The following is a 24539-nucleotide window of genomic DNA, read 5'->3' as shown; positions in this document are numbered from 1 at the left end:
GATTTCATCTAATGACTCACTTTTCTTTGCTGGTTATATGCTGACCAAAATTTAACAAAGTTGCTGCCCTAAACTTTTTCTAATGTGAATTGTGATCAACTGTTCTCTACGATGTAAACTTGTAATGGTTAATTACTTAATTACCCCAAAAGGGGACCAATCACTACCGTAATGGAATTTGATTTTTTGTTTCGATGTCTTAATTTTAGACACTTAACTTACCACGAATAATCAGTGAATATGGACTGTACAAATAATTGAGTATTTTAACTGTTCTGCACAATGACGGATATGGTGCTATTAGGGGTGTTCGCAGTACGGTTTGGTTCGATTATTTGAGAAAAAGTCATCCGATTCAATTTTATATTTATTTTTCGGTTCGGTTTGGTTCAATTTTTTTATCAATACCAACCAAATCAAACCAAACCAATCGGTTTGATTTTTCGATTTTTCAAATAATTCAAAAAAAAATTCCGTTCTAAACTTCTATCCATATCCTAAAATCAAATGTCAGAGCAGAACTCAAATCAAGAACAAATAATAAAAAACTAAAATAACAGATGATCAGTAATCACAACTAAAAGAAAAAGTAATCAGATCTAAAATCCTAAGCAAAACTCAGAACAGAACATACAATCAAAATAAAGAAGTAATCAGATCCAAAACCCTAAACAAAACTCACAACCAAGAACAAATAATCAGTAATCAAAGCTAAAAATCAAAATAACAAATCAGAATGTATACAATTATCAGATCTAAACCCAAAAACAAAACAACAGCAAATAGTCAGATCCAACAAATTTAGGATTGCAAATCAGAGATGCGAAGCGCCAGCAAACAATGAAGACGACGACACTCTGAACTACAGAGAAGAAGCTACGGACCATTCTTGAAAACGACGGCATGGAGGACGGCGTGAGGAGGACAACGGGAGGAAGACGATGGGAGGAGACGGCAGCTGCTGTGCATGGAGGAGATGGTGGCTGCTGTGCGTGGAGGAAGGGCGGCGCCGAGGAGAGGGAATCGCGATGAGGAAGGGAAGGAGAGAAAGGGTCACGCCGAGAAGAGGGAAGCACGACGAGGAAGGCCACCGCGAGGGTGCTGTCCAGCGACGTCAGGGGCTTAGAGGACGACGGCGTGTGAGGGTGGGATGTGGAATTTTCGACAGTGTGAAAAAAGAGAGTTGTGAGTGGGGGAGAGGAGAAAGTTAGGGTTGATGAGGGCGGCTGTATCTGACTGGAAGGGGGTGGGGGTTTGGATTTTATATAGGTTTTTTTAGTAAACCGGTTCGGTTCGGTTCGGTTAGGACTTTTCAAATCAAAATCGAAAACTGAACCAAACCACAAAAAACTACAAAATACCATTTTTTCAGTTTTTTTTATTTTCGGTTTGTTTGGTTATCGATTTTTTCGATTTGGTTGGTCAGTTTTGTTCGAATTGGATCGGTTTTGAACACCCCTAGGTGCTATGAACATTGGCTAAGCGCTTAACAACTTGATTTTAGGGGCATTTATTTTTTAATAGAAAAAAAAATCTTCAATTAAAGAGATTTATTAAATGATAAAATAAAGAGATAATTATCATATATCCAACTCTATGACTAGAGAGTTTAAGTCGATTTATGAGTTAGTTTGAGTTCAAATAGTTAATAATTCAATAAGCTGAATTTACGAGATTGTTAGCTATGTTTAAATCTAAATTTGAGTTCATATATCAAATGACTCGAATTTAAGCTTATTAGATAAGTTTAATTCATGGATTTGTAAGCTGATTTGATTATATATTACTTATTATAATTATTTAAATTAATAATATATTATAAATTTTATACTTTTAATTTACAGTAATAATAACATACACATCATTTTATATATAATTATGAAAAAATATAAATTATAATTGATAGATAGATACTATATATAATTGATAATTTTTTTTAAATATAAGTTATATTTGAACCATCTCGTGAGTTTTTGGTAAGTTAACTGTGAATTTTTCAAATGAACTCGATTGTAATAAATTAAGTCATGAGCAAATTAAAACTCAATTTTTGTGAGTTGAACTTGAATTTAGCATGACTTGATACTTCTAGTCTTATATATGACCAATAAAATTTATACTTTTTTTTTGTTAATACTTGGTCAACAAAGGTATTTTTATACGTAATATAAAAAACAAAAATATTATTTATACATTAAAATTAGTCACTAATTTATTTGTATATAAATATATATATATTTTCAATATGTATCTTGTAACAGCCCAGACCACCCGCTAGCACGATATTGTCCGTTTTGGCACACAAGGCCTCACGGTTTTGCCTTTGACGATAGGGATGATGGCCAAAGCCCCCCACACTCACTCGTCAAAACGCGTCATGCTAGGGAGAGGTATCCACACCCTTATAAGGCATGCTTCGTTCCTTACAATCCACCCCCCTAAGGGAGTCCAGCGCCCTCGCTGGCACATCGATCCGGGTTCTGGCTCTGATACCATCTGTAACAGCCTAGACCACCTGCTAGCACGATATTGTCCGCTTTGACACACAAGGTCTCACGGTTTTGCCTTTGACGATAGGGATGATGGCCAAAGCCCCCCACACTCACTCGTCAAAACGCATCATGCTAGGGAGAGGTATCCACACCCTTATAAGGCATGCTTCGTTCCCCTCTCCAACCGATGTGGGCCTTACATATCTATATTTTAAGATGTATTTTATATTAGAGGCTGATGTTTTCAGTGACTAATTAATTTTAGAATCCACCTAATATAGTTGTATAAAAAATATTGTGTTAGCTAAACTATAAATCTTAAATTCTAAAATCTAATAATATAAAAATAAAATATTGACTCAAAGTACTAATATATAAAAAATGTTGACTCTAATTCTTTTGATTAAAAATTCAATGATAATTAATCATTTACTTTATTATTTTATATTACTTTTGTTTATTTTAGAAGATATTTTTTTTAAAAGATTTAACTAATTTATACTCTTAGAACACATGTTAAAGTTACTATTAATAAAAGTTTTTTAATTTTTTATTTTAATAAATAAATAACAAATGTATTAAAATTTAAATTTTGTATTTTTTTATACAAACTTTTTTAATTAGTAATATTAAAATATACCTTTATTAGAACCCAAATTAACTAGACCTTTTTTTTCTAAATTTATAATTTTTATCACGTGTGAATTCCATAACATTAATATAAGAATAATTAAAGTTTTACTTTTTTATTTTACCAATTTTTCTCAATTTAAAAGAGCTTTATCCGTTTTTAATATATACTAATTCAATTATTTTCTTTTGATTTATTATTGTTACATCATTTTCATTTATTATCATTATTAATAAGCTTTTCTCTAATAAAATACTAATAGTATACACACTATTGTTATATATATATATATATATATATATATATATAATTGATTGGTAATAAAAATAAAAAAAAATTAAAAAAATGGTCTTTTATATTAGCTTTTTTATCTGATGCATATTGTAAATTCTGTAAAATTAATAAATAATTAGTTAATAAATTAATTATTATTCAAAAAAATTAGAAAATTAAATTTTTATAATCTAGAAGAGTAAAAATATTAAAAATACGAATTTTGACATTAATTTTAAAGATTTTAGCCTAAAAATAAGCCAATAAATCGAATCGATTAGACTGAACCCAAGCCCAACCTAAGAAACACCCCAAACAAGCATTCTTCTTTTTACATTCTGCTGATACGGAGAAGAAGGGTGATTTATGTTAAATCCCAAATTCTCACCTCCAAAGATTCAATCGTTCGTAACTTTTAATTCGGAGTTCCGATTGACGAGCCGTCAGCGGCCACGTGTTCGTCTCAGAATTCTCTTTAGTTTTATCCGAATAAAGTGGTAAGAAAATCGCATTTCTCTTCCAGTTCTCCCTCTCCTCAATTTTGTGATTTTAGAGTTTGGGTATTGAGGAATTGAATGATGTGAACTCTAGCAACGGATAATCACTGGGTTTTGTCCAATTAATCCGTGGGTAAGGTAAGAAACTGTTGAACCCTTGTGAATCATTGAGTTAGTGAACCCTATGATGATTATAGTGATATTGTGTGAAATAGATTGTGTTCTGGTTAATTCGGAGTTCAATTGGACAGTTTGGAACAAAATCCGGATAATTAGACTTGAGTAATTGACGTTTGGAAACTTGGAGCTTGTGAAATGAGAGGTTTTTGAGGTGTTCCGAGTTTAGGAAGGAATCGATCAAGGTATGATTTTGGTTTCTCGTAGTTAATGTTTAATGTCACGTGAAAACTTAGGCTAGAAGACCTTAAGATAGGAATGAATTGAACAAATTATTGGTGGATTGTGTATATGGTATAAGATGTGTGGTTTGGTTGTTGTTAATGATTTGCTATTAGAGTTGGTTGGTTTTGGGAAAAGATTTAATATTAGTATTTATTTGATTTTGAAATAATTTGATACTGGAAACATTTTGAATGACTGAGAGAAGTTTGGTTTGGTGGTTGGGACCCTTGAAGGGTGGCAGAAATTTAAATTTTAGAGGAGATCTACCAAAATTTCTATAAGAATTGGAGTTTTGATTTGAAGTGTTATTTTAAAAAGAAAAAAAAATTATTATGTGGCTTGTGTATTTGAAACTATTTGTTGACCCTCTGTCGCAAGATGTGACCGGGCACTTTAACTCCCCGGGTTCTCCCATGGGCATATATATATATATATATGGATTTTAAATATAATATTATTGAGTTTGGAGTTGGACTCCATAGAATATTATATTTGAGCTTAGAGTTTGTCTCCATGGATATTATTTTTGTGCTTGGGGATGCGCGCATCGAGGGACTGTCCAATGGTTAACTACTAGGACATGTCGGGTTGGCTATATAACCGACAGATGAGACTCATCATCCACAGAACATGCATATATCATATGCATTTGTTTGTTTTGCTTGATTGTGCATTGTTTTGGTTTGCTTAACTGTTTAACTCTGCTTATCTGCTACTTGTTCTACTTGCTATAATTGCTTCTCTATCTGTGTTTTTCTTACTTGAATTGTATGTGTATATTTTCTGAGAAACCCCTCTTGGCGGAGGTGTGAGAGGGGGTGTTCCACCGGTGATTTGGATGATTGGAGCAGATAGAAAGTGAAGTGTTAGGTTAAAATTAGATTCAGAACTTGAATACCTTAGATAACTTACCTAATTTCTGGTTTAGTTGAATCTTTAAGCTAAAATCTGAGTGCGGAGTTCTAGGAATGCCTCTGACTTTTTCGAGACCTTTTATATTAACTAAGCGGACACCTTTACCATGCTGAGAACCTCGAGTTCTCATTCCTGTTGTTTTTCAGATGCAGATCGAGAGGCACCTCACTGAGTGTCTGGAGTTTCCTGTGCAAGCGAAGTGTGGTTATTTTGGGATATTGTATTTTGTGTTTATGCTATGTATATATGTATATAGATTCTTCTCTATATATATTTTATGTTTGTCCCTCCTAGAGGTTGACTTAGAGAAATAGATGTTTATTCTGTAGTTTGAGTTTTATTTTGGGTTATATATATATATATATATATATATATATATATATATATATATACTCTAGCCGGCCTTAACTTCGCAGATCGAGCCTGGAGCTTGATATATGTGTTTTGGAACTCTGATATGTATATTATGTTTTTAGCCTTCTTATGATCTTACCTATCCGTTTTACGATTAACCTTGCGAGTGTGACACGATTTTCTATTTTCGCTTTTGTTTAGCTTATTCTTCAAGGCTCCTAGATATGATTTCTTTCAACTATATTTAAGTACGTATTTTACTTTTAGAGGTCGTAATACCTCCCCACCTCTGCTCTACGACTTAAGCGTAAGGCTTTGTATGGTAGGGTGTTACACATACCTGCACACACATGCAATAAGACAATTCTCTTAATGAAAAATTTACAATAAACAAGATATCCATCCATTGTTGTTGTGCTTGTTTTTGAGTTTCTAACATCACCATTGATGTACGATCACACCTTCATCCCTCAACTTTTCATAGAGTGCCAAGCACTCCCAATAAGCCCTACGGTTCTTATTATTCTCTTTTTTTTTTTGTAACATCCCGTTACCCTAAACCTTAACCCTAGCCGTAAAGCAAAGGATAACAAAGTGTCATGACAGTTCTAAAGCTTATAATATATAATATATATCCAAGAATTTATATAACTAGAAGCCCAATGAAGGAGTAAAGCTCAAAATCGCATAAAACGAAAATACGAAACGCGAAGCGTTCACACACGACAACTGAACGCGTATGCACGGACAGAACAAAACATAATATATATATATATGCCTCTAAGGCCATAAAGTCTAAAGTAAAAAGATGAGAGAAAGTACTACAACCAATAATGAAAATACAAAGAGATAGTAAAAGATCTTCCACTCTGTCACCATCCCGCAACTCACCGAGGTGGGTTACGACTTTCATCTGAAAAGCAACAACAACATATGGTATGAGAACCGAAGGTTCTCAGTATGGTAACAGTGCCCAATATATAAGATATAAGATTTCGGGACGCCAAAGACAATCCTAGAACTTCACATCAAATACAAATATTCAAGCTTAAGAAAATAAATAACTTAAACCGTAAACCATAAATAGAGTTATCTAAACTTAGGAGATTTCTAACTAATACCAATCACACCACTGTATCTCACAGCCTTCGCCAACCTACCCTCGACGCGATCCCATCGCCCCCACCTACCTAACCTCCTCAGCACCAGACAATCACAAGTATATGCAAACAAGTAATACACAGATAATATTCATGTATAATAAGTAATTCAAGAAGCAAGTAGGCATATTATACATTTAGGCAAACTGCAGGTAATCAAAGCAAACAAGCACATAAGAGATGCATATGATGAATGCTTGTCCTATTGGCTGTGATATCACATGTCGATTATAGTGCCAAACCCAACACAAAATTCGGTCGGCAACTCCCAGATTAGTCTCTCTGTTGCACATACTCAGGAGGAATAATTCTGAGGGATGAGTGCCCTACCACCTTCTCCATTAAGAGGAAAACGTTTTGAGGGAGAGTGCCCTACCACCTTCTTTTGGATGTCACATGATTTCGTGGGATAGTGCCCTACCACCTTGCAACCAGAGAGAAATGTAAGTGGGAAGCCCAGCTTCAATCCTCACATCTCAACATAGGCGGTAGACTGCCACAGACCCTACGCCGGCACTGCTACCTCAACAAGCGGGAGACTGCCACAGCCCTTACCCGAGGCGCATAGCGACTTACCAAAACAATGCATGTCACGTAAGCGGGAGACTGCCACAGCCCTCACATCCGAACGTAGGTGGGAGACCGTCATAGTCCCTACGATGGAGAACAATGCATGTCACAATCATATAGTCCATCTTAGAGACCACTGATCATAGCACACTTTTGTTCATACTCATTCCATTAACCATAAACATTCATTTTCAAGTTCCAATATAATCATAACCATCATCAACTTTCCATTTCATCATAATCATTCTCCTTTCTCAAATTCTCCTCAAAGACATACTTCACAACTTAACTTACACTAATTTCGTCCATAACCTTCCAGAACCTAAGTCATCGGCTCTAAACTTTTTACCAGAAAATATTTAGTTAAACTCACTTAGGGTACACTCTATATTTCAAAGCCTAAAAATAAGTTAAGAAATCCTAAGTAAGCGTTACAGAAGTTTACAAGCTTGTCGAGAAGGTAAAACGGTTAAAAACAAGGTTTTAAATGAAAAATAGGGCATTGTGCGTATGCATAGGGTTGTACGTACGCACACCCAAAAGAGTTTTCTCAACTTGTGCATATGCATAGAGGTGTGTGTACGCACACAAAGTAAAATTTTCTATTTTGTGTGTATGCATGAATACGTGCGGACGCACTCAACAGAAGGCTCTTCCCAACTTGTGCGTACGCATGATGTTGTGCATACGCACGAGTCACGACACTCGTTCTGCTCGAAGCGTAGGTACAGGTGTGTGCGTGGGTACACAAACCAGAACTTACAATTTTTTTAATATCACAGAATTCAGATTTTTGACACCAATTTTCAATGATCATATCTTTTTCTACAAAATTCTGATTTCCACAAAATCTATACTATTTTAAAGCTCTTTGAATTATCTTTAATTTGATACAAAATTCAATCAATTTCAAAAATTGAGGCTTAAGATATGATCCGCCAAAGTTGGCCAAAAATCCGTTTTTACCAAAAACCTTTAAAACTCAATTTTACCAACACTCTCAATTCAAAACCAATTATTCACAACCCGACAATACCAAAATCACTCAAGAATCCATGCCAAATATTCCTCAACCATATCAATCATTCAATCATCTAAATCATTTAATACTCACCTCAACCAACTCTAAATTTAACCTAATTCACACAAAAACTTATAAATTTCCATCATTATTCAACTATATAATATCCAACCTTTAATATCCCAATTTATTAACTCCTTCAACACTTATCAATCCAAGCTTCAATTTATCATTATCAAAACTTATAATCCATATCATTTATCAACAATATCAACACTTGCCATCCATTACCAACAACATCAATATTCATCATTAATTATCAACCAAAATCAATAATCATCACCAACATCAACAAATATCACAACTTATCATCAATACCAACTTCATATCACCACAACAACTCCATATCAAAAGTTCATTTCATTCAACTCATACAATTCAATCCTATTTTAGAGGCCACCAGCCTAAATTTTACGAAACATTACATATTACATAAAGGAAACCGAAACCATACCTTAGCCGATTCTCTAAAAGCACAAATACTCAAAGCTTGATTCCAACAAGATCAACAAGCCTCAAGCACCAACATCACTTCCAAAACTTACAAACTATCAAGCTATACACATATAACATACCAAAAATCAGCACTATGGCTAACCAAAATAATCAAACCACAAGAGTTTGAAGAGACTTACCTTACCCAACAAGAATAAGGGCAAAATCCAACAATATTTCAATACTAGATTATCCCTAACCAACAAAAACACAAAGAAACTCAAAAATCCAAAGCCATTCTGGAGTTTTAGGTTAGGACAGAAAATTGGAGCTAGAGAAAGAGTTTCTTACAACAAAACTTTGTTAGAAATGATGAACTCGGCGAGAACTTCGCGTGGTCGCAAACGGCTCATCAATCGGAGTTCCGTAGCTCAAGATATGGCCAAAAGAAGGAAGAGATGAATAGTAGCAACTCTCTTCTTCCTCTCTTCTCTCACCAGCGCCCCCTTTCTTTGTTTCTAGGGTAAAATGAGCTGAATGCTCATTAATTGACACTTACATATGTTAGGCTTGGGCCCAACTTGGGCCCTTTCTAACCCGTTAGCGTTTTAGGTCCGTTTTACCCACTTTGGGCCAAAATCTTTAAGATTAGTGTCCGATTTTTTATTCTAAATTATTTTTGTCCTTTCAAAACAATAAATTCAATTTTCAAAATCTTATTTTCTCAATACATGGTACCGGTCAGACTAGAGCCGGTACTTCCAGCTTAAGTGCCGGTACGCATTTTTATAAGAATTTTTTGTAAAAGATACATTTTTTCACTCAGAAAAATTCAACAAAATGAAATCCCGATGCTGCCATCAAACTTTTACGGGATAAGAAGTCCGCTCCTCTGTTTCCTTCCCTGTATGTATGTCTGAATTCAATTTTCCATTCCCTTATCGTCATTTGGTGAATTTGTCTAACCAGTGGCTCGTGATGATTCATGCATCGCTTGGGTTTGATCATCAGGTTGTACACCGTTCTAGCATCAATTCCAAACACAATTCTTCTTAGTCCAACCTTCCAAGTTGTTATCAATCCATGTAGCAGTCCCCATAATTCTTCTTGAAAAGCTGTACAATTTCCTACATTCACCATATATCCAGCCAACCATTTACTGTGTTCATTCCTAATTATGCCACCGCATCCCGCTTTTCCAGGGTTGCCCAAGGAGGTTCCATCTGAGTTAATTTTAATCCATCCAACAGGGGGCATCTTCCACGATACTTGTATCTCTCTTTTTCGCTTGGGATAATTGATAAGAGGCTCTTTTTTAAAAGCTTCTTTTATGTTTTGGACGTAAGCCATGATGGAGCTTTTAGCTTCTGCTGGTCTTGTTGTAGATTGGGTAAATATTTCTTTATTACGCTAATGCCACAATCACCAACAAGTTACTAGGAAGTATGTCTTTTATTTTTTCTGATTAATTCTACCAATTTCTGTTATCAAGTTCTACCTCACCCAGAGATTAAAGGGAGCTCTAAAGAACATGTTAAAGTGCTGCGGATAAATTAATTGATGCCAAACCTTAGCAGCTGGGGGACAGTCCCTTAGTACATGTAGAATTATTTCTTGTTGGCCTTGGCAGATGTGACAGTCTGGATTACTACTGAACAACCTTGCTCTTCTCTCCGCTGTTAAGAGTCTTTTGTGAATCATCAGCCATCCGAAACATTTTATCTTTTGTGGTCCTTGCTAGCTCCATAGGATTTTCCAAATTCTATCTTCAACTTCATTATTATTATCACTTAAGCACTTGTAAGCGCTTGCTATGGTAAACTCCCCATCCTTCAAAAGATTCCAAAGGATTCTGTCCTCACCTCCTTCATCACTTGGAGGAGGAGTTGCTCTTATCTTTTGGATAGCTTCGTGTGGGAGATAGCGAGCAAGAAAATGTAGGTTCCACTCTCCAGTTTCCAGTCTAAAGTCTCTCACCTTGAGACTGAGAAGCTCTTCTTCTAGAGGTTTTGTCACTTTCAAACAAAGTTGCCCTTCATTTCTAACCCAGGGGTCAGTCCAAAAGTTTATAGTCTTTTCGTCACCCACCGTAAAATCTGTATGTTTTATCAGTTTACTCCATTGAGCAGCCAGATTTTTCCACAAAGGGGAATTAGTTTTATAGGTCTCCATACCTTGTAGAAGGTTTCTTCCCTTCCCATACTTGCTATACATCATTCTGACCCAAAGCGCCTCTTTTTCTGTGAACAATCTCCATAGTGTCTTCATTAGAAATGCTTGATTCATCACATGAATCCTTCAGAATCCTAAATCTCCCAGCTCCTTTGGCTTGCAAATTTGTCCCCAACTGACTGCATGAATTTTCTTGTTATTCTGATCTTCTCCCCAGATGAATTTTTGTTGAAGCTTCTCAACTTCGGCTCCTCTCCCTTTTGGTATGAGGAAAAAAGGCATGTCAAAATTTAAACACGGACTCGCAACTGATTTAGCCAAAGTGATGCGTCCCGCCATTGATAGACAATTGACTTTCTTGAATTTTCCTTTTAACTCTGTTTAGGATATTTTTGTATTTTTCTTTACTTTTTCGACCATTAGTTAACAAGGCTCCTAAATATCTCCCCAAACAAGAGACTTCTTGAAAATTGCATGCTCCCTTTATACTTTCTCTAATATTATGTTCCATATTTTTTGAAAAAAGAATAGATGACTTTGTCACATTTATTTTCATTCCTGATGCCTCTTCAAATCCTTTGAGAGTTCTCTTGATTTGCTTTATTTGGGATAGAAATGCCTCTGCAAAAAGTAAGAGATCATCTGCAAATTGTAGATGTGAAATTTGAGGTCCATCTCTTCCTACCCTCATCGACTTCCATAGTCCCTTCCCAATATCATCCTTTATGGCATGAGATAATTTCTCCATGGCTATGACAAACAAGTATGGAGATATGGGGTCTCCTTATCTAAGTCCCCGATTTGGTTAGAAAATCTCTGTTTTACACCCATTCCAGAGTACCTTGTATTTCACCGACTTTACACAGGCCATAATAATCTCCAGCTCCTGCTTTTTTATGCCAAACTCCCTCAAAGTGACTTCCAAGAAGTTCCAATTTAGTCTGTCATACACCTTCTCAAAATCTATCTTGAGAACCATGAATTTCTTTTTTCCTTTCATCCTCTTCATATCATGGGTCATCTCTTGGGCTATGATAATATTATCATGTATATTTCTACTCGGTACGAAGCTTGATTGGCAGGGAGATATACGATCTTGAAGAGTTGGCTTTAACTTCTCAACTAGAAATTTTGTGATGCATTTGTATATAACATTACATAATGAGATTGGTCTGAATTGTGTGATGAACTCCGGCTAGTTTACCTTAGGGATCAGAGCCAAAAGGGTATTGTTGATGTGCTCTATCTCTCTTGGGCTTCTCCAAATATCTGCTACATATTTTGTAACCGATTCACCCAAAGTCTTCCAATTATCTTTGAAAAAGAGGGCTGGGTACCTTCCAATTAGCTTTTAAAGATTCTGTGTTGAACATGCCATTTTTAACATCCTCTGGGGAAGGTAGCCGAAACAAGTCTTCATATTGTTCCTCTTCTAATCTTGGAAAGGTATTTTCAGTAACAAGGATTGGTCTTCTTATCATCTCATTTTGATAAAGCTTTTTGAAAAAATTGAGTGCTATGAGCTTTAACTCTTTAACATTCTCGCACCATGAACCATCCTCCTTTCTTAATTTTAAGATGCGGTTCCGTCTTCTTCTAATGATTGTTTTGGTGTGATAGTACTTCGTATTCCTATCACCCTCTACAATCCATTGTTGTCGTGACTTTTGAAGCCAAAAAACTTCCTCTTGATCAAGAATCACACTAAGCTCCTCCTGTAGATTCTTTTCAAGTTCCACTAAATATGGTTCCTTCCATAAGTAGGTGACTTCTGAATACCATTCAACTTATTTAAGAGCCTTCTTTTCTTCTTAAAAATATGGCCAAAAACTTTCATATTCCACTTTCTCAAACCCTCTGTCATGATGCTTAGTGCTCTGGGAACATCAATCTCCTTATTCCATAACTCCTTTACAGCTCTTGTAAAATCACTGTGTGTCTTCCACATGGCCTCATATCTGAAGGATTTTTCAACTTTATCCACTCTTTCCGGTTCTAGCGAAACTAGGAGAGGATGGTGGTCTGAGTTAACTCTTAGAAGTATGTTTATGTTAGCATTTGGAAATGCAATTCTCCCATCAGAGTTTGAAAGAGCCATATCCAGTCTCTTATAGACTCTGTCCAACCCTCCTCTAACTCCCCCAACCCATGTAAACTTTGAGCCAATATATCCCATGTCAATTAAACCACATTCCTCTATCCATCTCTTAAAACGGTTCACAGCATGCATGTCTAGAGTAGCACTTCCTTTTTTCTCATCTGCCTTACTAATATCATTGAAGTCTCCGATCAAAAGCCATGGCAATTTCATATCAGTTGCAATTTTCTTCATTTCTTCTCAAAGTTTATATCTCAAGTGAGCATGTGGGCTAGCATACACTACTGTTAGGCACCAAAATCTTCTTTTAAAATCAGCAATTTGTAAATAAAGGAACTGCTATGGTTTCTCAACACTTGTACATTCAGGTTAGGATTATTCCACAAAACCCAAATGCCTCCCGCAAACCCCTCAGCCTCCTCCCTAATACAATAATTAAAACTCATTTCTCTAATCACCTTATCTGCCGTGTCGCCACTACATTTTGTCTCCAACAAAATTACCATATCAGGTCGATACTGTTTGCAGAGTTCTTTTAAGGTGCGTATGGACGCCTTGTTCACACAGCCTCTAATATTCCAAGATAACAGATTCATGGAAAAAGAACAAAAGAAATAATTATGTTTTTCTCTTCTCTGATGGCGCTTTCCACAACTGCGTCAATCACTCATCACTGCAATGGGTTCATTTTGGTAAAAAACACCATTCAATGCCCAATATTAAAAAAAAAAAAACCAAAAGTTCGCTCTCTACATTCCAGCATTAGAATTTAGAAAGCTGTGTACAAGGCCAATGAGCCTTGGCTCTAATGGCATTTCTCCTCTCTCCCCACCTTAAGGTCTAGGGTTCAAACCCTAAAGAATGTAATGGAGGAAAAATGTGATAAAAATATGTGAGGAGCGTGTGGGTGTGTTGTGTACCTAGGATTGGGGTTGTCCAATCCATCGACAAAAAAAAAAAAAAAAGAAAGCTGTGTACAAGAAAAGGAAAAAAAAAAAAATAGAAAGCTACCAACTTACATGGCATCATGGACATTTCTTTTTCTATTTTGATTAATTTTGACGGGGCATTAAATTATTCCATCCGGATTTAGAAACACAATAAATTGTCCACTATATTATCTCATATCAAATGAGCTTGAACCATGTTGTATCTATTTGCTCAATGCTTTGCCAGCTTTATGCCAAACAAATCTATCATAGTTACAGTTACAAAAATAAGATTATGCAATTGCAAAATTATCATCATGCTGTTCACCAGTAGAAATCAGCATGTTAAGTTTCTAACATTTCTTGGCTTATATATATATGTCAATGGGGGACTGTTGAACTATGCCTTGCACATCCTTCATTTTCAGTTATAATGGACTCTGCTTCTCTCCTATGAACATGGACTATTGCGCCAATCCTACCAAATAAGTAAAACTTAGCAAAACTACACAAAACCTTGTTGAAGACATAGCAATGTCACACATGGAGAAGGGGGGAAGTGCTTACTGATTGCTTAAGACACATATCTGGAATTTATTGCATAACAAAACAACTGGCTGGTCTCATAATCATCGACCCTTATCCACATTATAAGACTGATTATGGAGATGGCTTTCTGATATTCCTCTTTCCAGGTGTTTCGGAGTTGGACTCCGGCTTGGCTGACTATCTGATTTTCTTAATTTATCAGAACTTTGATGTGATTTACCTTTGCTGCTGCTTCTTTCCGGGATCTGTAGTGACTGGGAACTGTCCAACCCTCTAGGCTTCTCTTGGTTTGGCACAGGGGATGGATGTGTTTGGTTTAGCTCGGATCCTTTTCCTCTATCGGGGTTGCGCGGTAGTTCTTGACTTCGGCGAACCTTCAAAAAGGTTAAGTCCGGACATCAGCTTTGTCAGTGTAATAGTGAAATCATTTGAATAAATAAGTCAAACCTTGCATGAAGTAATTTATATCTTCTACATTTGTTTCTGGCTCAGGATATAGTTATATATTGTAACAAAGTAGATAGCCAGAATTAATTATAGAAAAGAGGAGCTAGAAAGTTTTGATATTTATGATCTGCATTACCTCTCCCTTTGAACCAGATTTCTTTAAACCAGAAGGTGGATGTTTGCTCTCTGACTTCCTCTCATTGACAGTCTCTGCTTTACTGAGGTGAGTGTCCTGTTTTACCAATGCAAATACCCATGGTTCAAGAAATTATGAATTTCAAATTCTTTCAGTAAATTTGATCCTAATTTTTAGTTGTAATTTTCATCTAATTATGGGGTTATAATGTGCCTGTGGTAGAGACTGGAATAAATACTTAATCTACATTGTGGATTTACCTTGCTCGTTGACCTTTCAAATTGTGATGTCTGCACAACTTCAGTCTCTACCTTACTCTTCCTGTAAAAAATTCCAGGCAAAAAAAAGTAAACTAATTATAAATATAAATATAACTTCCAAAAAGAAAGAAACAGAAGCATGAACAAGATCATGGGAAATGATAAACATACGATTTTCTTTCATGGTTTGATGTCGGTTGAGTCAAAGTAGATCGAGCTTTGCGCTCGAGTTGTACATTAAGCCGCATCCCAAGTTCAATAACCTTGTTCTCAAAGTTAGCCAGATCCATTTCTATGAGAGTTAATTCCCCGAGCTCTGTCCTGATCTGTAGAAAACTTTCAGATTACAAATTAGTTGAATGATGATTCAAACACACTCTTGTGTCTGATTTTGAATAAGTTTTTCATCTATACTGGATAAACCAGATAACCATCCTGTATTTAAACTTGAGTCCTACCTCATTATTTGCCCGAGCATTCTTCACCTTGACCAGTTGTTCCTGTAGTCTAATCACCTGTGAAATTTTTTTTAGAAAAAGCAGAATCTTAATTTTATGTGAATGCATGCGAAACAAGGGTTGTGGGAAAGTACTTCTTGCTCGAGACCCATACGACGCTCTAGCAAGGATTTCTTTCTGTTGTCAATATGAGATTGCAGATTTTCATTTGCCTTGGTCTACAAGACAAAGGGAATAAAGATCAGTTGACTTCAAAGAATTTAGAAACACAACCACTCGGTTTTCTCAAGTAAATACCTCCTCTGCAATTTGGTTTTGTAAGTCTTTCTTTGTATATTCAAGCTTTTCGACTTCCTCACTGATCAGAAACATTAGTGAACACAGATAAGTGAAGAAACTAACAACCACCATGCTCATTGCGCATCAAATCACATTAAGGTCTAATTCAACACATTAGGAGTTGAATTCTTCGATTAGATCCTACACCCTTATTTTAAGCTAACTATAGAATGTATCATGCTTTGATCTTTGATCAATCACAAAAACTTAGTCCGAATTCCCCAGGCACATAATAAACTTATCAAGAAACATGTCATAAATGGAAACAAACAAGATAAAGTCGAAAATACAAAAACACCACAGGGACTCAAGTAAGAGAATTAGACATATTTCATATATACTTACTCATCATCAACAGTGAAATCAATGGATTCCATGGAAAGGTTCTTCCTTGCCTGGTCAGAATACAAATAAATGCTTCAATAAAATTAGGCCAAGCAACAATGACATAAGTGGAAACACAAAAAAGAAATCACATCATGAATTTTAAAACAATTAACTTACAGAGGTACGACCCAAACAGTTGCGCCGAGAATCTGGACTATTGGATATAGTTGCAGATTTTTTGTAAGATGGGGTCGGAGAAGGTGAATCATGCGCTTTTTTCGGGTTAGCAGAAGCTTGTCCAACTGCTTCAGCAGTATTAGTTTGACTTGTGATACTTTCGCTGCCTTTGGTATCCCCATGCTTTTTTGCTTTATTTTCTAGACCATGAGCTTTTGAATTAGATTGTTCAGGATCCTGCAGATCAAAAAGATTAGAATAAGATGGTTTTTCACTCTCTCTCTTTCTTCCGAGCTGCAGCAACATCTGTTAATCTCAGATTACTTCTTTATCTTTCTTTCAGTGCATTTATATCTGAAAACTTGACGATATGAGTCTTTCCTAAATTAATTTCAGATAGAGGCAATGAAATGGATACTCTTTAATGAAAAACCTGTGTATTAAGGTTACATAAATATCATGAAATGAATAAATTAGCTTTAAACCTTCTCAGATATATAATCGGTCTCAGACTCTCCATTCTCACCGTCGGATCCACTACCAACTTCATCTGCATCTTCATCAGACTCCTGAACTGATTCATCTTCTTCATCGTCATATTCTTCATCATAGGACAAGTCTTCATCAGTAGCCTCTTCACTCTCAGATTCCAAATCATCCGAGTCAGAGTATATATCAGGGCCAGGAGAACCACAACCATCAGCCTATAACAATAACCACTTAGGAACTTGAAGAGACAATAACACATAACATCAATAACAACCATGTCATATTACAATAGGTATAACATCATTCATGCATCTCCACTCAAAAGCCTAGAGATGGTTCATAATATGGTATTACAGCTTCTATAGTCACGAGATTTGGAGTTTGATCTTTGTTTCCCTAATTTTTCCAAGGAATGGTTGAATTTTAATGCAAGGGAACTTACAAGCAATCAAACCCAAAAGAGAGACTCTTGCATGAGAGTTGTTTTAACTTTTAAGGTGTAAAGTCATTCATGGGCCTCTCTACCTAATAGCTTATATGTTTTGGAGAACTATTTAACAAGAAAAGTTGAGAGAATATGGAAGTAACTTACCCTCTATTCTTTTAGAAATAGAAAATTGTGCACAATATGTGTATGATTTATAAACAAATATAAGATCTACAATTTGTAAATGATGAAATAGTATAGAAAAAAGAATGTGACATGGTTTCATATTTCATATATAGAAGATGTAAAAGGCAGTGACCAACATAATTACCCCAAATATGTTATTATATTCTTCTAATAGAGTTATAACAATTGCTTGAGCATGGTTGGCTGCAGCAGCTGCTTGTAATAATTGCATAGAACCATCACCACCTACATCAAAATCATTTTCAATCTCACATTCTCCAGCTAGAAGGGGGCGAAGAAGCAAGGGTGCCATGCAAGCTGCCACAGCTGAGGAGCTCATTCGATTCACAGATTTGCGGGAAGCAACAATTTGCATCATCATGAGTATTCTGCACAGAATTGAACACAATAATTTACACCATCAAATTATAAACAAAATAAAATGTCAATTTCCTTTCACCAAGAGCCAAGATGCCAACCGAGCAAGGACGTGTGTGCCCGCATGAACATTTTTAATGCTAGCTGGTTTTATGTTTTAAAATCCTTTGTCAGGTCTTAACACTCCTTTTTCAAAAGTTAGTTAACAAGCATTTAAAAGACAAAACACCTTTGGCTCAGTTAACTGTTACAACTAAATTATTATTTCAATAAATTAATTAACTGAAAAGAATAAGACTATTTGTAACCCATATATTTGGCTGATAAGAAGATAACCAGAAAGGAGAGAAATGAGAATAAGAAAGCAATCAATCAATCAAATACCTTTGCAATAAGCGGCGATTTGGTTCAGGGAATGTGTCATTTATGGCTATGCGCATAGCAGAAACCCTTCTGCTACGATCAGTGCCTATCGATTGTGTCAATTTCGAACAATGACAGAAAATTGAACTTCAATAGCTAGATCCATATAAATGACATTTAAGATGCAAAAAACTACAATGGACACTTACGAACAGCTTCTAACAGTGCCTTGCAACAAGATGCAGGAACTGGAGATGATGGCAATTCCCGAAGCACATGCTGGAAAAAATTTACATAATAAAGAATTATAATGATGAATGATCCACATAAAAGGTATTAGTGCTTCAATATATACCTTGACACAATCACCAATAACATGTGCATCCTCATTTGCAGTAAACTCAGTTTTTCCTGCAAGAACAATAAGACATTATGAGAAATTTTGAATGAGAAAAAAAAAAAAAAACAGAAGAGTCAACAGCCTTTGCATGTCAAACGCTCATGTAAGGATTTAACAATATTCCATTAAATCCAATATTTTGATGAACTAATTGATAAGTGATAAAAAAAAACTCTCTTTTGGTTTGTACCAGGGTATCCATCAGGCCGGGAGCCCAATGACTAATCCCTCGGGTACTGCAGAGGCACACAAAGTGGGCGACCCTCCCAAGCAAGCAAGCTCCATTCCCATCTTCCAGTGAGGATCGAACTCGGGAGAGATGGTTAAGGGACACAGACCCTCATCCATCTGTGCCAACTTGCGTTGGTTACGCTCATGTAAGGATTTAACAATATTCCATTAAATCCAATATTTTGATGAACTAATTGATAAGTGATAAAAAAAAAAAACTCTTTGATGGACAACAATCCACATATTTCTCAAAGCAATTTAAAGGAAAATCCAGAATTATAGTGTAAATATTTAATGGCAGAATATGTGAGAACAATCTTCCGGATATTTGTAATCAAAATGGAAGCACAAACCTTGTTCATATTCCCGAACACGTCGTTCAACGTCTTCAACATCAGCTGCTTGTCGCAAGATCCCTTCTACATTGGCTCCTGTTTTATAGCATTCATTAGATTCATGTAAACACTACTGGACTAATAAGAACTAATTTCCTATCAATCAACATTTTTTTTTAATTCTCATATATATTTAAAGACTTACTTTTATAGAAAATAAAGGGTGAAAGTCTAGGTTAAAATATATCAATCAACAAAGATTAAATAAGCTGGATAAGGTAAACTTTTCAGCAAAATAAAGAACCAAAATCTAGGTTAAAAGACATCCATCAGTGATGCACTAGTAATAAAATGTCTGGTATAATGCATCAATCACGCATTTAAAAAATTCTCTAACTCATTAAAAAGTAGTCACATTCACAATACACACACATTTATATTTTCTTAACAAAGTTTGGTCAAAGTGTTACATAAATTTTTTTCCTGCCAAAATCCTGAAAATTAAAAACCTACCATATTCTTCTATGAATCTCAGGGCTTTCTCCAAAAATGTTGGAGTTCCATCGACATCCTCCAGAGCAAGTAAAATCGGTCGGCCAATGACAATGGATTTAACTGGTTCCTTATCCTTCACTATAACAGAAGCACAGACAAATCATTGCAAATGAAAAGCAAGCCAATTATGGATTTTTACAGCATAAAGCAGAAATGTCATCACAAAAAAATTTAAAGCCAAGGTACAATGCAAATGTTAAATAAATGTGTAATATCTGCATAAACAACCCAGATAAAACAGAAGGAACAATTATCCTACAAACTTAAAGCAATGAGCATTGTCAAGTACCATAAAATAAATGGATATGTAATATCCACATCACTGATCAAACTTGTACTAAAACTTAACTATAACTATCTGAAGCAGTGTATACCACATTTGTAGTGTACACATCACAACGTTTGAAGTTTGAACTGCGGTCAAATGACACATGTAAAGCAAAATATAACAAGAGCATACATGCTAGTCTGTCATGTATTATGGCTTGTCTAAGTTGTTTTTAGGACTGATTATTGTTTCTGAACTTTCTCACTACCCTCCTGTGGGTTCTAGTGAGTATTGTAGTTATTTTAAAAAGTTAAAAACCAGAACATGTGTTGGTCCATAGAAATATCAATTGAATTAATCTAATTGTTCCTGAAGATACCATTTTGCTCCATCATATTGTTAGCACTGGGTGCTTGTGCTAGAGCATTCTCAAGTGCGGTCTTCCACTCATATAAATCTTCTGTAGTTTCGGCCTACATTGTCAGCAAATGATTGATAAGTTACATGTGGATAAAGATTTCGCGTTCTCCACTCTTTGCCTATTTTTATCTCAATGAGATGAACTCAATGACTATATGCGTCATGCATATAAAAGATCAAAGTGTCTTGAAAGTATTTACCTTAAGTGTGAATGCTCGTCCATCATGAGCATCGGGAAATTGAACTGTCAAAAGTTTCTTGTCCGCTTTGACAATGACACTACAAAATTTGACAATGTGGTTAAGGAGGTCATGAAACTTCGTGCTCCTTTTATGATATTATGAACATAAACAGAATGGTAATCATATGGAGTTGTAGAAATCAAGCCAACCTGCCTGAATTGTTTAGGTCGATGCCACCGAGAGTCAAATTTACTTCACTTCCTTTCTGAGGGACAGCACTCTGGAAAGAAATAAAAAATTAGAAAATCCCCCAAAAGGAGGAAATGATGTCCACTTTCTGCTCAACTTCATTTGACAAAAGAACCTAAAACTTCAAAAGCTAAACCCAAGACTTCTTCCATGGATATATTTTTACTTATTAAGAAAACTAGTGACATAAAATTTAAATGAAATTCAAAATCTAATTTATGTTCCCTAAGCTAACACACTACATGGCTAATTACCAATTTGATTTATTCAATTAGTTGAGCATCTCATGTGATGCCAAAACACATGATAAATGCTTACACATTACAAGGAAACCTAGTTGAACAAATTCAAATGCCAAAACAGAATTACTTACCGGATCACTTCTGAAGAAAACAAGTGAATTTTGTGTCAAAATAAACCACCTTTTCTTCCAAGATGTCCATCCAATTCCTACACATCAATATATATCAGACGTAGAAATTTTGGTTCGCATTGGATGTTGTTTAGTAAATATTCGCTGAGTGGTTGAATATTGAAAGGATTAAAAGAAGAAATGGAAAATATAAATTATTTCAATACTGACACTCAACACATTTATTTCCTGAGTCCTACATATCTAACACTGGTTCAGATCAGATATCTCTTTGGACTATACTTCAAAGATTATTACAAAATATTGTTCAATTCCTGGATATTTTTTCCCCGGGTAAAGTACTCTCTCTTTCCCTGCATTTTGCATTTACTACATAGATCTCCCCATTATTATGATAGTTATATATATAAAACAAAGGTATATAATGCATCAACTAACTCAGTACAGTTTTCAGGCCCAACAAATTCATTAGCAAAGCCATTAAGTCGAGAATGCTTTGAGGTCACATCTCTTATCCTTCCCGTATATATTCAACCTTTATGTCAAGAAAATGTGAAGAGTGCATGAAATTGGTGAACTGTGTGCTGAACATTCAATTCAAACAGTTGGACACCAAAGTAACCATTAATTAAGTTGGACCAAATGAATGCACTTTTCTGTTTTTTCCCTCAACTTATACAAGGCCAAACATCCAAGAGCTTATGATTCAGTTTAACAAATGATTAATTAGTAGGAATGACATTATTTTGGGGAGTGTGATAAACTTCTAAAAACTGTGTTCTAAGATATGATATTTCTCTTGGGTTTTAAACATTTACATCTTGCTAGTACTGTTGGTAAAAGACTGTCGATGCGCTCTTATTCGATGCATTTAAAATCACATAAATGCATGGTTTCTTGGGGAGAAAATACGTGAACTAGTTGAGTGAACAAACCTTTAGAAGATATGAAAAGTGGCCCACTCTTGAAAATCTGCAAGATACAAAATCACAAGAATATATGAACTGAGGTAAAAGAAAGACACAGAGTAATTTCAGCAGTAAAAACAAATTAATGAAGATATGAAAAACTATATTTGCCTTCAATCTATCTAATTTAATAGTGATGAACTTTTTCCCTTTTCAAATTAGCATTCATTTCACCGTCTAGGCAATCTTAGTTAGGATATATGCTTAAGCTGTGACATAAAAGAGAATCTAGAGAATAATTGCCAACAAGTTACACATAAGATCATGCAAAAGCCTAACATGGGAAAAATGTGAATCAATGTAGCAATGCCAGGGCTATGATTCCATAAGGTGGATATCACATTAGTCCCTTTGATCCAAAGTCACACAGAAAATCCATCATTTTCAAAGGACAACAGTTACCGTATTCGTGTTTCCGGCGCGATTTTGCTGCACCTCTCGCTGGCTATCTCGCGGTGGAAATTGATGCTCAGGTGGCCGAGGCCGGGGTGTAGAAGGGAGGGGAATAGTGGCCCCGGCCCCGGTAGTTCCCTACAAAAACAGAACAAAACATAATCATTCTCCCTCTCTTTCCCTCTTTTTCTGTTAATGCAGAAAGTTTAGGTGGATTCAACCCAGTAGCACAGTCAAGCAGTCTCAATTTGAAAACATAAACACACCACCTTTGCAATTTGCAGCTATCAATTCAGTTAAACAAGAATCATCTATTTTATTAACATTGATCTCATTTGTGTATATTCATTATTAAGAGATACTAAAACAAACAAACAACAAAAAGAGATAGATGAAACATTTTCCACCTGAGACAATTCGGCACTTTTGTTGGTCATATCTGTGATCCTTCAAAAAATCACAGAAGCATATCCCAGAAAATTATCCAACGAAGCTCACCACATTCAATTGAATAAAAAACGGCAATGCAGGTTCTCATAAAGCACTATCACCTTTTTAATTTTGAATGAGGCATTATAACATATACCTCAAAAATTGAAAAAAGAACAAAAGTTTCAAGAGAAGGAGAGACAAAATGGATAAAGAGGAAGCGTGAAAGTGGGTGAAAAACACAAAAACGAAAGAAGAGAATTGGAGTGTGTTTGTGATTGTGACTTTGTCTTTGTCTTTGTCTTTGTGGTTTGTGAATTGTGATTGTGTTTCTCTCTCTCTCTATAAACAAAGAAAGGAAGGAGCGGGTCTTCCTAATGTGAAGGAGTTGTACACGTCAGCCTTCAAAAACGGAAGTCGTCATCGTCATGGCTATGGTTATGGTTATGGAGGGAACAAGCAAAGAACAAAAAAAATCTGAGGGAAAAAGAAAACCAACAAGGGTCATTTTGGTCATTTTGGCTATAGTTTGATTTTGATGATCCGTCAGTGTGCTTTTGTGTTTCGGTTGTGTTCTTTTTCTAACATTATTACCTTCCAAAAACAACGAGAACGTGTCTTTTCTAGTTTTTTATGTTTTTTTTTTTCTCTCCCGGAACTTGGTGTGTTGGTGTTTAACTTTTTTTTTTTTTTAACTAAAGATAGAAGAATCGAACCCGCAACTTCTTAATTGAGTTAAGTATAGGAAGATTATATCATTTGAGTTATAACTCATTGGCGTTGGTGTTTAACCTTTATAATGGATAGAGTAGAGTTTGAATTCAACCATAATCCTATTTGTGGATTGGAATTTTATATAAATTCAATCATATTCGGATAGATAATATTCCAATCTTAATCATGTATGTTCTTAATCTGAGTATCCGACCTTATTTATGGGTTAAAAAAAAATATGTAATATTATTATATAATATGATAATAATTTAAAATAAAATTAATTTTTATGTAAAAAAACGTATTAAATTATTAATTAATAATTTTTTTAGTATTTAATGATCTTTTTTATTTAATGATAAATTTTTGATTTAACATCTATATAAAATATATTTTTATTGAATATCCTCAAATAAGGTGTATGTTGTCACTCCTAGGGTAAAGCGCATGTTGTCAATCTTATTGGGGTTCTTAGTT

General features: G+C 35.2%; 1 protein-coding gene across 1 annotated transcript; it reads right to left on the bottom strand.

Moving 5' to 3' along the window:
• Positions 1 to 14168: 14168 nt before the first annotated feature.
• On the bottom strand, positions 14169 to 23691 carry LOC112767181 (rho GTPase-activating protein REN1). The gene is made up of 24 exons (XM_072223629.1): positions 23327 to 23691; positions 22929 to 23057; positions 22494 to 22530; positions 21559 to 21635; positions 21146 to 21216; positions 20955 to 21033; positions 20714 to 20807; positions 20025 to 20144; positions 19530 to 19607; positions 18901 to 18956; positions 18755 to 18824; positions 18567 to 18651; positions 17950 to 18193; positions 17188 to 17406; positions 16703 to 16939; positions 16544 to 16593; positions 16157 to 16217; positions 15994 to 16077; positions 15860 to 15916; positions 15573 to 15727; positions 15402 to 15462; positions 15142 to 15237; positions 14577 to 14932; positions 14169 to 14487 (listed from the first exon to the last, which is right to left on the bottom strand). The coding sequence occupies exons 1-23, from the start codon at positions 23354 to 23356 to the stop codon at positions 14639 to 14641; spliced, it is 2484 nt and encodes an 827-aa protein (XP_072079730.1). The 5' UTR covers positions 23357 to 23691; the 3' UTR covers positions 14169 to 14487; positions 14577 to 14638.
• Between the last annotated feature and the right edge of the window lie 848 nt (positions 23692 to 24539).

Source organism: Arachis hypogaea, chromosome 17, assembly GCF_003086295.3.
Source record: "Arachis hypogaea cultivar Tifrunner chromosome 17, arahy.Tifrunner.gnm2.J5K5, whole genome shotgun sequence".
Taxonomy (NCBI): domain Eukaryota; kingdom Viridiplantae; phylum Streptophyta; class Magnoliopsida; order Fabales; family Fabaceae; genus Arachis; species Arachis hypogaea.
The sequence above is the reverse complement of the archived record's forward strand: the minus strand, read 5'-3'. Positions and strand labels throughout refer to the sequence as shown.